The 14,815-nt window shown below is 35.4% G+C and overlaps 1 protein-coding gene across 5 annotated transcripts in view; it reads left to right on the forward strand.

Annotated features, from left to right (window-relative positions):
- USP33 (ubiquitin specific peptidase 33) overlaps positions 1-6,544 on the forward strand; it is a 35,557-nt gene extending 29,013 nt beyond the window's left edge. For all 5 annotated transcript variants that reach the window (XM_071565357.1, XM_071565353.1, XM_071565356.1 and 2 more), the window contains 4 exons: positions 1,554-1,662; positions 3,263-3,365; positions 4,094-4,162; positions 5,446-6,544. In XM_071565357.1, coding sequence (XP_071421458.1) covers positions 1,554-1,662; positions 3,263-3,365; positions 4,094-4,162; positions 5,446-5,603 — 439 coding nt within the window. In that variant the 3' untranslated portion in view covers positions 5,604-6,544. The remainder of the gene's footprint in view (positions 1-1,553; positions 1,663-3,262; positions 3,366-4,093; positions 4,163-5,445) is intronic.
- The last annotated feature ends 8,271 nt before the right edge of the window (positions 6,545-14,815 follow it).

The following is a 14,815-nucleotide window of genomic DNA, read 5'->3' on the forward strand; positions in this document are numbered from 1 at the left end:
TTAAAGTTCCAGTGGATACAAGTGAAAAATAAAAACAATGCTATTTCCAGCTTAATTACACTTTTCCTATATGTACTGATTTTTGTCTTCCATTATCCATTTTCTGAATGTGAAAGTATTCGTTAAATCTGAAGGAAGATTTTTTTAAACTTCTCATTGATCTCCCTTCTCTGTAAATATCTTTAACAATATGTCAAACTTAAGTCATGTGATAGAAAAGTTCCAGAGATTATGGGATCCTTCATAAGTTGAGAGTAATCTGTTAGGCAGGAAAGAGGTATGAATTGTTATTGCTAAATGTGTCTGTTCTGCCTGGCCTCCTGACTGTCACACAAATCCTTTAACACAGAGCAGCTCTAAAGTGACCGTGGTCTGCTTTTTGTCTTGCTGTTATCTCGGATTTGTGGGAGGGGACCATGGCTGTAGTGGGTGAGAATTTGGTGCGAGGAGGGGAGGTGTGATGGGAGCTGTTACTGAGATAGCATTAGGGAAAAGGACACGCTCAGGTCAGATGCCACTTGCCAGTCTGAGTCCCAGAATAACTTATTTTGCTGCTCATGTGGCACTACAATTCCAAATAGTTTGGGGTCAGAGTTTCTTTGAAATAACACATACCACACACATGACCTATTTTGGTTAAAAATGTGTGAACTGGTCAGTGCAGTCTAAAGCCAAAATGTGAACCCCGAGGTGTGATTTAAATGGTGGGTTTATGAAACATGAAATTTTATGTAACATGTCTTTGTTAAGTTGGGATGATAAAGTATGTACTGAGTAACTTGTATGTACAAGTCCTGATGCACTGAAACAATACTTTAATTTTCAGGTGAAATACAACACTTCTATATTTGTGGGGGGGAAAATAGCATCTCAAATTATTTTTGTGGATTGATAAGCATAGAAGTCTTAAAAGGGCACAAAAAGAAATGCCTTCCAGGGCAGATGTTTGCTTAATTTCATTCACTAAGTAAACAGTTACTTTTCACTCTTGCTTAAGAACTTTCATGTTTTGAACTGTGATTCATGTTAATATGCCTCAGAGCACTCTCTTTTATCTCATTTAATGTAAGATTTTGGGGATAAATTCTGATGTTTTAGAAGGAAAACAAAATCAGGAGAGAACATAGCTCTGACAAAAATAACTTTTCAACTGGAAAGCAGAGCCTGAAATATCCTTATCTCAATGTGTATTTTAACCTGACCTTTCTGTTGTATATACATATCTCTTAAGGCTGCTAGTCATTTAAGAATGTTTTCTTTATCAGGTTTAAGTTTCCAGGCTAGCAAATGCTGCCCATGTTCCTAAGATACACCCACACACCTCCACACACACATCTATCTCCTGTGCTTCTCAGGAACAGTGTCCCTGCAGATTTCCATGCACCTGGAAGTTTCATACAAAGAAAACATGGAAGAAAGACTTTTGTGGATGGGTGTGACTGGCATGCATTAGACTTGTGCTACACACTGACATCTACGATGTCTAGAGGTGCATGATGTTTTTACATGCCATTTTTCTCAAGGTTAATGTTTTTTCTTTACTTTTGCTGCAGATACGGAGGAGGACCAGCTGTTAACCATCTGTATGTTTGTCACACCTGCCAAATAGAGTCTGAAAGAATTGAAAAAAGAAGGAAAAATGAATTGGAAATGTTTATTCGGGTAAAAAAATAAATACCTGTTTTGCTATTTGGCATTACCTGACAGTCATTACTTGACCCAGCAGATTACCAGCATTGCACAGTAAATTCCTGAAACACATGGACTTTATTAAATATCTGCATATCTATGTACAATCTCTTCTTTCCTAATGGCAACAGTAATGTTCTTGTGATATCCTAGATAAGTGCTTATATGGAAACGTACTTAGAGAAAATTTTTCATGTGTCTCTTAAATTGCTTTTTCATCGTGTGGAAACAGTGCAGCCAGTTGAGCAGTTGTTCTTGATACACTGCTAGTGGTCTGTTCTGTGCAACTGGTAGGGTTTAAGTACAATAATACTGTGCCAAGAAAAATTTAATCATATTCTTTAGTTCTAATTTTAAAAAAAGCATTAGACATCTAAACATAACTAATTCAGTGTGAAGAAAATATGGATCCTTAAAATTAGTATCAAGGAGCTACTGTATATTCCATGAGTTGGACAATTATGTGCTCGAGTTTGAATGGTAAAATAACTAGTGGTAATGATTTAGTAGTTTTTAAAGCACAAATTGTGCTTTGAAGTTTTCAGTGAAAATAAGTGCAGAGATATTGGAGTCCCATTTCTGCTATCTTAATTCACGAGGGAAAGAAATATAGGATTGAATCTGTTCTTTCAGTTCTGTTTGTCCTTTAATCACACTTGAAAGATTGTGTCAGCTTTTCCATGTTTTAACTGCTGTTTGAAATCTTAGTAATTGATTTTTCTTCACTCTGGGTTACCACTGGCAAGTAATTATTGCTGACAACATTGACTCAACCTCATTTGCTTTAGCAGTCAGTGTCTTTCCAGTATAAACAGTGGTTATATGTGCACTGGTGTGCAAGTATTGTTACTGGTTAGTACACAGAATATTCCAATCTCCTCTATTAGGATTGCTTCAGGGAATGACTGCAAAACTTGCTCTGTCTGAAACCTTCAGAAGCTGTGTTGATTTACATTCATGACTTCAAAGGGGAAGTATAACAGAGCTAAAAAGATAATGGTTTTAAAATTTTAAATTACTTTTTACTTCTTTCTTAATAACATTGAAAAAAGATCTTTAAGTCATGAAAAGTTTCAATGCATTAGATCACTGTGACTTGCTTGGCATTGTACTGCTGTCTGCTCAAAATATCAGGGAAAAAACAAACATAGATGAAGATTCAGTTCTTCACACAAAGAACCTTCCATAAAATTATGGAGAAACTATTTCAAAACATTTTATTTTGTTTTCTTTTATTAAAATAAGTTTTCTGCTTTGTTTTGCTACTTGTGAGTTCAGCCTTCACAGTAATTATCCAGTAGTGTTTGATGGGTAAGCACTTGTTGCTGTTTTCAGGAAAAATAAAAAAAAATTTCCACTAAATAATAAATCAGCTTTTAATATGAAGGCTACCACTGCATTAAAATCTCATCTTGGGTATTCACCACGTAGTTACTGTCTGATGATCAGACAGTACTTTAAAATGTTCTGTAATAGTGTAATATTATGCTGATAAGAATTACAGTGGTTAAAAGAATTTGGTAGTTTAAATTAAAAAAAAAGCACAGAAAACTACAATTTTTTTTCCTTTTAGCTTAACAGAGCATTCCAAGAAGAAGAATCTCCATCAACATTTTACTGCATCAGTATGCACTGGTTTAGAGAATGGGAAGGATTTGTAAAGGGTAAAGACAGTGGTAAGTTGTGCTCCATTTCAAAATACAGGTATATTTTGGGGTTTGTTGTCTTGTAGGAGTGGTACTGCTTAAGTAAATTGTTTCTGCTTTGGTGGAAGGACAGATGGAGGAGATGACAAAAGCTCTTCAGTACCTAAGACACAGGTTTTATAGGTTATATCCAGGAACCAAATTACAGATAAATCATTCACAGCAATGGAATAATGGGGTAGTTGTGAAAAGAATGTTGCTTGTTTGCAGGGGTTTGCTGTTAGCAGCAGGAGGAAAATTGATCTAAGTGCGAGGGTGGATGGATTTAGCTGTGCAACCTGATAGATAATGCTGCAGCTTCTGGAGGAGAGATGGCCCCGTTGTCACAACCTAAACTCACAGATAACTCAGTAACACTATTATAATGTAAATTTAGCTCACTTTAGGTGCCCCTAAAGTTTTGAAATGGAAACACTGATAAAATGTTCTACAGTCTTGTCTGAGTCTGCTTTAGGACAACTTTGCTAGGGGTAAGAATTAGGATTAATTTGTGTTTTATGTTGCTTGAACACTTACTGTAATCATGAATGCTTTGAAAAACTTGCTTTTAATTAAAAATCTGATTAGCTTTTAACAACTTAGAACATACTGTTAAGCAGTACAAGAAGAAGCAGTTTTTTCTCCATTTGGAAATAGAACTTTGAGCCTGCTATTTGTTTTCAGCTTTCCCAGTTCTAATAATTTTTCTGTTGCCCTAGATCCTCCTGGTCCCATTGATAATGCTAAGATTGCAGTAACAAAATGTGGAAATGCTGTGCTAAAACAAGGTAGGTGTCCAGTATTGCTGCAGCTTTGGGCTACTTGTGTATTTGCTGAAGTTTGGAAAATTATTTTTTTGTTGTTGCTGTAAAATGGCAGTTTCCAGTGAATCTGTGTCGTGCCCATTTGTGGGGACCAGCTTATTCTTAAAATAAAGAATTAATATCTGTAATAGACTAATACAAGTGTGGATGGGATTGTAGGAGGTGCAGAGTAACTTGAAAATGATGAGTGTGCTTTGGTTTTGTGTCACATGGTTTGATTGGGGTTTTCTTAACACTTCTTCCAGATGAAGCTTTGCATAGTTGAGTTAGTGTAGGTAAAGCAATGTGCAGCTCTTTGTACCTGTCCTCTTTGGAAACTTTTAATAGAGTACAATAGTAGGCACCACTGGAACAGGTGGTGAGGACAGAAAAGTACAGGAAGTAGGGGAAGAAGACCCTTTATTATGGCTCTTTTTTTTTCCCCTTTTTTTTCTTCTTTTTTTTTGTGTAAGTATGAGGATGAAGAAATTTTTGCTTAAGGAAGAGGGCATTTATTCTGGTAGAATAGAAATTTGACCTCTGCCTGGGTTAGCATGAAGAAATCATTCCAGCTGTGTCAGAAAGGATGTGCTGATGTGCTGATCCTCTCTTGTCCTTTGCCACTGCAAAAAACTACAGAAAATCAGAAATTCTTGTTGGATGCTGAGTTGAGATGGGAGATGAACGTCTAGCCAGGGGAATGGAATCATAAGCAAAGACTTTAATCAGTGAGTGAAAAGAAATCAGGCTGACCCATCAGTGATACGTACAAGGAGCATTACTGGGGCTGTTACTATCCTATTGATAAAGATTTCTCTCTGGGGTTCTGAGAATTTCACTATGGTTCTCATACTTTTATTCTTTACTATCAGTATTCACTTCCCTGATGAAACAAGAATCTTGAGTCCTTGAACTTGTCTGTGTAATTGATGGGACAGCATGTCCTTACAATAATATGGATTGTTGATTCCTGAGTACCAAGAGCTACAAGTTCTCAGCTTCACGGGTAGACATTATAAAAGATGTTTAGCATGCAACTTCCATGTGTTTTATGCAAGTGTGTATAATTTAGAGCAGGTAGTTGTAAGAATCAAGAAGTATAAAATCAACACAAAATAGATAATTGGGCTTGGCAGTTGATGCAAGATAAAGCACAAATGTAGCTTACATTTTTAAATTTGAATTCCCATTCTTTTTTTCTATCTATTACGGACTTAAGTAATGAAGGAATTATTCTAAATAGTAATTGAATTTTAAAAATTTTTCAGGTGCAGATTCTGGACAAATATCTGAAGAAACATGGAATTTTCTTCAGTCAATCTATGGTGGAGGTCCAGAGATTATACTCAGACCACCTGTCCCTCCAGTTGAACCTGATCTATTGCAAACTGAGGAGAAGATTGAATTAGAAACTCATGGTCTGTAGCTATTGACAAAAAGATGAACTTGTAAGGAATCCAGCTTCCTTACAAAATGCCCAAAATACATTCCTAAAAGTTTTATTCCCTTATGTCTGTTGGAGGCACAGCTCACTGGGCATTACATTAACTACAGAATAGTAAGTTGAAATATGTATTGCAATTTGGTTAAATAGCAGCTGTTTCTCTGTTTTGGAAGGCATGTTGTTTGTACATTTTGGAATGTTTGGTCAATGGAAAAAAATGTAATTTCTGAATTTATAAATAATCCTGTTATATCCTTAGACTTGAAAAACAGGGACAAATTATAGAGATGTTCAGTAACCCTTCTGATTTCTGATCGGGCTTCTGATATCTACAAACTTTTGCCTGTCTTAATTGTACAGTCTTGACAAACCTAAGTATATGAGGAGTATATTTTAAATGGACTGTAATCAATGATAAAAAGGATTTTCATTTCTTAAATGCTCAGGTAAAAAAATTGTCACTTATTTTGCACTGTAAGTATATGAAATGGGTAGTATATAACATCCAAATACTTACTGTATTTGAATGGATCAAACATTAGTGTAGACTGAATAATGTTTTACTCAGTAAATGTCATAACTTATTACCTACTAAATTTTACATCTTATTATAGTCTTCTGTAACTCTATAAACCTGGCTAGTGTCTTTAATAGTATCTGTGGAAAAAAAGATTTAGTCTTCTCTAAGGTAACGTTTGAGAGCATGAAGTGTGAAATGTAAAATTACTATGGACATGAGTGATGCAAATTTCAGAAAATTAAGTGTCTGGTCTCTTGAATTACATTCAGAAGCATTTCCATTTGAAGGATTTTATTGTATTGTTAAAAATTTTCATTGGCATGATGACCTTTAATGTCAGAAGCTGGATAAAATGTATATATTGCAGAACTCTATTGAATTAATTATATTGGAATGCAGAATAGCACTTGCTCGTGGTTTTGCCTGATACTGTTACCAAATAAGCAGCATTATTCAAGACTGGATCAATAAAAAAAATAGTTAACTATAGAATAGGCGGGGAGAGCTTTTCTAATGTTTTTCGTTTATTATATAAATATAAAAACTTTTGAAGTAATGCTGTGATATTGCTCTCACACCCATACAACTACATTTCTTGACCACTTTATGTTTAGACAACGATGTTGTCTGTTCTAACTCCAAAGAAAATGCTAACATAACATTCTTCTGTATAATTTTATAACTAGTATAAAATTGTAGTGGTTTGGAACTTTGTTATTTAAAGCTATTCTGGTTTAAAAAAACACCTCTAGAAGTCCTAGAGAAAGTGTCCCTCAACCTTGAGTATTTGTTAATGTGCTGTGTAGGAGTGTCAGTCCTGTCTGAATGTAAATCTTTTTCTTTCTCATCCTACCTGACAAGAAATAGAGCTAAAAACAGTGGTGCAAATAAGACTTAGGAACAGTCACTAGTAACTTTCTGACCTTGGCCTGTGGAAGGCTGTTCTAACTTCCCACCTCCATTTTTGCCCTTTTTTGTCATAATAGGATGACTGAACTAAACTAGAATTTATACTGTCTTGTTTTAACTAGTTTTCTTTGATTTGGGTTCTCTAATATACTAAAGGGAAGTAACAATGAATAGAAGAATTTTTCCTACATGATGTTCTTAATTAGAAATATGGGAGGTATATTGTTGGTTAAAGCACTGTATTGTGATCAAGTTTATGAATTTATTCAATATTTTCATTAATGGTCTGGATTGGTGAAACAGGCTGGCCCTGTAAAATGTGCAAGAGAAAAATGGATTGAGTGTAAGGGACATCAGCTTGTCAGGGAATGAAGCAGTTCTGTGCTAAATGGGTATTATAGCAGATCAGACTAAGAGTTAAAACAGTGATACCAAAACAAAACCCGTTCTGGGTAATAGTAACAAAAGCATCAGATTTGAGTCACAGGAGGTAATTATTCTGCTCTATTTGATGCTGTGCTTGTTGTGAGATCTCAACTGTACTGTTCTCAATTTTGTATGCTATATAATGATAAATACAAGTTGAGGGGAGGCTATTTTGGGGAAAAGCAACAAGACTTGATGTTGAAAAAGAAGTTGTTTTCTCACTTCAAAGAATGCTGAAAATGCAAGATTTCTATCATATAAATAATTGCTCGATAATAGTGAACAATTTTTCCAAGATGAGCAGGGATATTTGCCTCAGCTTTAGTAATGGTGACTTGTGCTGGGTTTAGGAAGCCTATTAGAAATCTAGAAATAATGTAGCAGTTTTGTCAGTCTTTTTCACAAGATGTCTGGGAATCCATAGTCAAACATAATCTTAAACTGTGGTGTTACAGATCAGTAGCAAGGCACTTTATGCCAGCAGAGTTTGTGAAGTGCCTCTGTCACCCTGTAAAAAGGCATCTTGACACTGCAACAGTTTGTCATGCTTTAAAAAAAAATCCTGACTTTGCAGAGAAAATAGATGTGTTTGTGTTGAAGACAGTTCCAAAGGGATGACTGTCTTGCTTTTAGCTATTTGAGAGCTTTATAAGGGATTTTATGTCAAAGAAATGGAAGTAGCCTTTTAAAGGAAGACAGTGTGGGAGAACTCCAGATGGATGGCTTGTATATGCTGGAGGGAAGGCAATAATTCAGAGAAAAGGTAAAGCAGAAGCCTCTACTGTGAAAAGCTGTTGTGATTCGCAGCGAAGAAAGAATGCATCTCAGGAAGGGGCTGTGGAAATTATTTTTTTCCATAAGCCTTTCACCAGACTATTTGGATTCTTTGTTCATTTGTTTCCAGTTGAGGAAACACAGCAATGTGTTTGGGTGCCAGGGAAACTGTCATTTCAAGAAGGGAAAAATCCAGTGGAGTCCTTGTTGTAGGTCTGGAAAACTCGATATGAGCTGTTAAAAGCCTGCTGTTCAGTCTGGTAACTTTAATCCTCTCTCCTGGGGAAAACTACATGGGGAGTGCTGAGGACTTAGCAGCTCAGAGCTTGATTTCTCTAAATTTCTGAAATTTTTTTGCAAGTAATGTAGCTAATTGTTCATCTGAACACTCAATATTGAGAAGTGTGCAATGTAGCTCAAGAGTATCATTGGAGGGGAAAAAAATAGCAGAAGAGCTATTGAATTATTCAGTGGTAAAATAATGCTATTTTGTAATGTTTTAGAGGTAAGAGCTAAGTAGTCTGTCTGCTTAATAAAACAAATAAAACTGACCTGCTTCTTAGCTGTAAAGTCATCTCATGTTATACTTCTACTAACTTAAAGGCAAGTCTCTTCCTTTCCTGTCACTAGAACATCAGGAAATGAAGTTCTGAAGACAATTCTGTAATGCAGGTTCATTGTTTAAACTGGGGAGTCCAGAAAGCTCTTTCTGCAAGTATGATCTAAATTAGTCCTGTGTATAGGGATATATATATATGTATATAAATGCACATAATCTACTTTACCAGTCTCTTAAGTGAACTGTGGCTGAGGCACTATGGTAATTGGCTTTGGTTCTATGTTGGAATAGTGACCTCAAGTAGCTACATTTGATAAAGGTTGTTTGGGTTTTTTTAAATCGATAAATGACACTCAAAGGACTGCTGTAATGGGCGTCAAGCCTTCCCATCAGTAATGGCATGAGAGTTTACTAGGTAAGTTAGACTTACACTGTTCAAAGGCTGTATCAAGATACAATGACAAAAACCAAAAGCTATTTTTATTAATTCATATTTGGCAAACAACCATTTTGGTAACTCTGCATATTTTATTTTAATACTACTGTTACTGTCATCTGTTTAGTGCCTGAATGCAACAAAAACATGTTTTAAGGTACTCTCTAACACATATTTGACAAAACCTGCTGTAGGGTAAGCTCTCTGGTGAGACACTACAAACCTGCCAAATCTGAGTCCAAGGGAGAACAGCCACACACATTGCTGCTATCCTGACAGTGGTTTTAAATTTTACTGCTCTGTCTAGATACTGTACTATGACTTGCAAGCTAATTTATTTAGGGTTTTTTTAACTTATTTAATTGGTTTCCTCTCCCTGATGATATTGTATTTGATGTGAGAGTCACAGTCATATGGGAGTGCTGCTTGTTCTGTGTCGATAGGAATTAACTTCTGACCAAGGTACCTGGGTAGACATGTCAGAAGATTGGAGCTAACAAGTAGTGTGTTAGTCCCTGCTCTGGAGGTTAGATGATAATGTACTCTTCTGTCCTTCCAGCAGAGTGCAAACACTCACAAATGTCCAAAGGAATATGTATTTAGGCCTTTTTGTAAATTCATATTGTCACATCTTTTGGTAAAGAGAGCCCTTGAGCAGGGTCATTTCATGGAAGTTGAGGTAGTGGTGTGTCCCACTGATGATGGGATGTCAACATACAGTGTTAGAAATATGTTTGGCTATATAATACATTATGTGGATCAAGAAGTTTTCATTTGTGGAGCAAAAGTTCAATATGCCCAAAGTTCAATAGGCCTGATTTTTTTTTTTTATGAAATCTGATATAATGTTGATATGCTATGCTAATGAATTATTCAAGAATCCTCCTTCTCAAATTCAAAATTTCCTTAGTGATTGGCTTTTTCCAGCAAAATACATTCTAGTTCTCCTAAAAGGACTAAAGTCAATGTTTCTTTCAAATTAGTATTATAGGCATTTATTTGTAATGATACTGCTAATATTTGGGGGGGGTGTTGATTGATAGTTTATGCCGTACTCATAATGCAAATTCATTTGGAAAAGCAAACCTGAGATTTGTAAAATTTACAGGAGAGCTCACAGATTATCAGATTAAAGTTGCTGCAAGTTCTTTCTTCATATTTGTCATACAACTATTTTATACCGAACTAAGAAAATCTGCTTTGTTTATTCCTTTTGAATTCCCCATATACATCTGGCTTAGTGCAGCCTAAGCGGTTTTCTCACTGAAAACCTTTCAGCTCTACATTTTGCCCAGGAAATGAGTAAAACAACTAGGCTTTTTAATTCTTCCAAACAGATGGCTTTTCTGGCTTCCCTCTATACTTAAGACATCCAGAGCTGACAATTAATAGCAGGAAGCAAAATAAGAATTCTGGGTTTCTGAAGTGTCACAAAGAAAGACAAATCACTTTCAGTGATATTTCACAGAAATTAATCTGGTTGCAAACAAACTTGGTTTTTATTAGCCTTCAAAATCTTAGCAGATTAGAAAATAGCCTTTTTCAGTAAAAAAAATTTAAAGTGCTATTCTCACTAACAGTGAAAAGTGTAACTTGTTTTCCTGAATATATTCTATTATATATATATAGCTGTTTAAAACACATGACTTAAGTGTAGAATAGCTTCAGGCTTGCTTTAAGCCATTCAACAAGGTGACAAGGCTGTTTCTTCATAAAAGGTGAACACTGCCACTCAACAAGGTAAAATATGTTTATAATACATTTAATATTACAAATATTTGCTTACAATATCAGAGTGGTGATTTTCATAGAAAGCTGGTATTATTTAATCTGTCACAAAACTTTTCTAAATGTGTTTCAGCCCAGAGGTGCAGGTAGAAAAAGAAGGTCCATTTGTGAGAAACACGTCACTGATGTGTTTGATAGGTTTTTTGTATTGATAGTGGTGCAATCTGACAAGGCATTTGATGACAAGTTTCCACTTTGTTGTAGATGGGTATATGTGTGTGACTTAAGAAAATGCAAAAGGAACTTGATCACTCAAATAGGATGTTCATTAGGTGGAGAAGCAAACAAATTCCTTTTCTGTTCTGACTTGTTCAAGATGGAGCTGATTAACTAAAACTTAAAGTTCTTACTGAAATGAGTGGATGTGAGGAAATGCAGTTGACACTTGACTTGCTGATTTAAGTAATGTTATAAAATGAACTGTCAGTAAAGAAGTAAAGTGGGTGTAATAGGAATAACCTGCTTATTTATGCAGTTGTGATATGCCTTTGTGCAATGCTAGTGAATCTGAAATTGTTTATTTTTCTTACTAATCATTTGTTCAGCAGCATGGGAGGTACAAAAATAAAGCACTCACCATCCACAAAGTATTTTCAGATATGTTCCTCCTTTCTCACTTGGAACTCACAAAGAATTCATTATACATTAAGAACTTCAGTAAAATTCATTTGTGGAATAACTTACCACTTGAGAAAGTAAATCTAAAAGTGCTTTGCTGAGAAGAATAAAGAGGGCAGAGGAGAGGAGGCATTTGGTTCATACAAGTAAGAAAAAACTTGGAGTAAATTGTCAGCTGTCAAAAATAAAAAATAGCAATTTTTGTCTCACATCTCGCAAGACACTGCCAAGAGCTTTTCATTTTCATTGTTCATGAATAGTTTTGCCTAGAAATGAATATTTTTCTAGGTGACTAATCCTGTTCTGTCCAGTGTGTTTTTTAATGTACATGCTAAAACAAGATGTCTTGGTTACCATGGGGATACATTGCTTTTCCCCCACCACCACTTCCCCTGGGTGTCTGTTAATGCCAAACCCAAGTGATCAGAGATGCAGCACTTGCTCACTCTGTGAATGCATGTTTGTTCCCACCAATACACACTTTCTCTTTAGGACAAGAAGTAAGATTACTTTGAGATTTTCAGTTATATCAAAAGAAATGCACTCATACAGGCCAAAATGCTAATCAAGTGGCAACTACTAATTCAGTTAGACACTATTTTCAATTAAATCTTTAGTTCAGTACTGAGGTTTGCACTTTCACTGTAAAAGCAAGAATAAGACATTTATTGGTGACCGTGGCCTGTGAAAAGTTGTTCCTCCTCTTTGAGTGACCTGTCTTCTGAATAATATGTATTAAAAGAAACATACTCTCTTACCTCATTTGTTTGTAGCATAATTAATTTGCTTTCTAACAAAGCAGGGTAATGGAGATAATCTGTCTCTTAAACTAGATCAGTAGTAATCTGAACTTGATATGTTAACTTGATTTTGCACACTGAAGTGCAGAGGCTGGACTTCTGGGCTCTTTGTGTAGATGTTGAAAAAGATACAGATAATGGAGGCACTTTCTGGGCTTCTGCCCTGCAAGCCTTCTCCAGAACATACTAAGTTTCCTGGTCACACTTTTAACCTTAATCTGAAAAGTGCCTACCCCCCACTCTGGATCTGAGCCCTCAACAGGATCTTTCTTAAACTGTTGACAGTGCTGGTACCCACTCCTGTATGATGGCAATTAGTTTGAAATTTTATTTAAATCTTTCACATCATGTGTGAGAGGGCCCTAATCACAAGCTAGGCTTGTCTTTAAAAAACTTTTCTGTTTGGAATAAATGTGCCTCAAGCTAGGCCGAAGTATGCCAGATCTTTTCTTATTTATTTTATTTAGATCCCTACATCTTACTTGTAAAGTGCTAATAATTTATGTTTTTCTGGTTTACATTGAACATACTACATGCTGTTCAGTTTTGAGTAACAATAGAGCTCTTTATTGTGCTCTAGACCCTGAAGGAATATGCAAGGTAGTCAGAACAGTAACAGGGATATTCCATGACCTGACACATCTTTATCTAGGCTATACATAATTCATAGTATTGATGCAGGACCACTAATACCGGGGATGCTCCATCCAAACATGTAACAAAGGGAGGTTTTTAAAGGAGAAAGGAAAGATAAAAGTGATTGTTTGGAGAGGAGTTCATCACATCTGTAAAGGATAAAAATCCTTGGGTAAATTAACTCGCTCTTCAAGTCAGTGCTGATGTGAAAACTCCAGTGAGGCAGCTGGAGGTAATGTGGACTTCAGTTTTTTAGTAGCCTTCGGCAAAAACACTGTGCCCATATAGTTCCAGCTCCCATTCTAATCCCATTTAGTCAAGACTTTATTTTCTTACATGTGAAATGTTCCAGGACCTGGAAGTCTCTAGACTGCCATTTTCTTGAAGCTCGAGTCAAATTTTATACACTAGAAGAATAACATGCTCAAAGTAACAGTAATAAAGCAAATTAAAAAATACAGATGGTTAAAATATCTTAGGTAGCAATATTTTGGTTCTGAAATATAAAACCTCACTCTTGAGTGGCAAAAACTAAGAATATATTCTGAAAAATAAAGACCTTCCTTTGTGATGTGCTGCTTTTATGTTTAATGAATTCCAATCTGGATTTTTTTTAATAATGTGCTACAATCTATCCTTTCATATCTACCTGACTTTGAAGCATCTCGTGAAATTAGAAAAAGCCATTTAAATGGGAATACCTCATATGTGAGGAGGGGTTATATATGGTATTGAATATAGTCTAATTAATTTAATTATTAAAAATAAGTATGAGATCTCTGCAAATTCTTGGACCAGTTTGGATTAGATTGCCCCTTTTTAAATATACAGACATAAAAGGCAAATAAGCTAATAATTTCTGAAATTTGTTTATCTTTTGTGATTAGCAACTTGTGTTTTCCGCATGGAATATGACATATTTCAGTAACCAAAGTCAACTGCAGTAATCTGTGTGGGTTGTGAGAGTCCTCCATTGTCTAATGTACTTTGTCAGTGACTGGAGATCATTCTCTTCAATGAGGAGCTAAAACTTATTTCCACCTCCCCTGTTCCCACTCAAGGGGAAGTCATAAAACCCAGTTACTTTAAATTTGTGGTTGGAGTGGATTTATTTTAGTAGATAATAGATCAGGTGACTGCCTATAATTGTTGCAATTTGCCACAATTGCATTTTTACAATTAAATGTTTATAGTAATATTATTATTTTTGACATGCTGACTTTCACACTGCTGTAAACTCTTTGTCCAAGTAGTATTTCATATAGTAAAAATACTATTAAAAGTATGCAATTTTTTACCATGGCACTAAATTGGTAATATTGTAAATTTTAATAAAAGTTGTGGCGAAAAGCCTGTAGTCTCTCATGTAAACTGACTACTGAAACCACACCTAAATGAGTCAGTAGGGTATGTCTTCAGGCAAAATTTTTTATCTTTTTTTGAAGGTTAGACACAAAACAGAATTGTTTTATCTAAGGCATTTTGCTTCAGGTAAAACAACTGAAAACACTTTGTTGATTATAATCTTAGGGGCAATCTAGCCTTTCTCATATTTGTTCTTCATATATGGTAGCATGAATGGAAAGAAAATAATCAGAATGTAGGGCTTGCAAGGGAATAAAGCAGGCAAAACTGAGCAGCAAAACGGAGGACCTATAACAAAATAAGAAGTGATTCTGTGGAAGGATGCATAACACATCTAACCAGAAAATGGCTTTAATAATTATT

The sequence above is a fragment of the Pithys albifrons genome, chromosome 10 (assembly GCF_047495875.1).
Source record: "Pithys albifrons albifrons isolate INPA30051 chromosome 10, PitAlb_v1, whole genome shotgun sequence".
Lineage (NCBI taxonomy): Eukaryota > Metazoa > Chordata > Aves > Passeriformes > Thamnophilidae > Pithys > Pithys albifrons.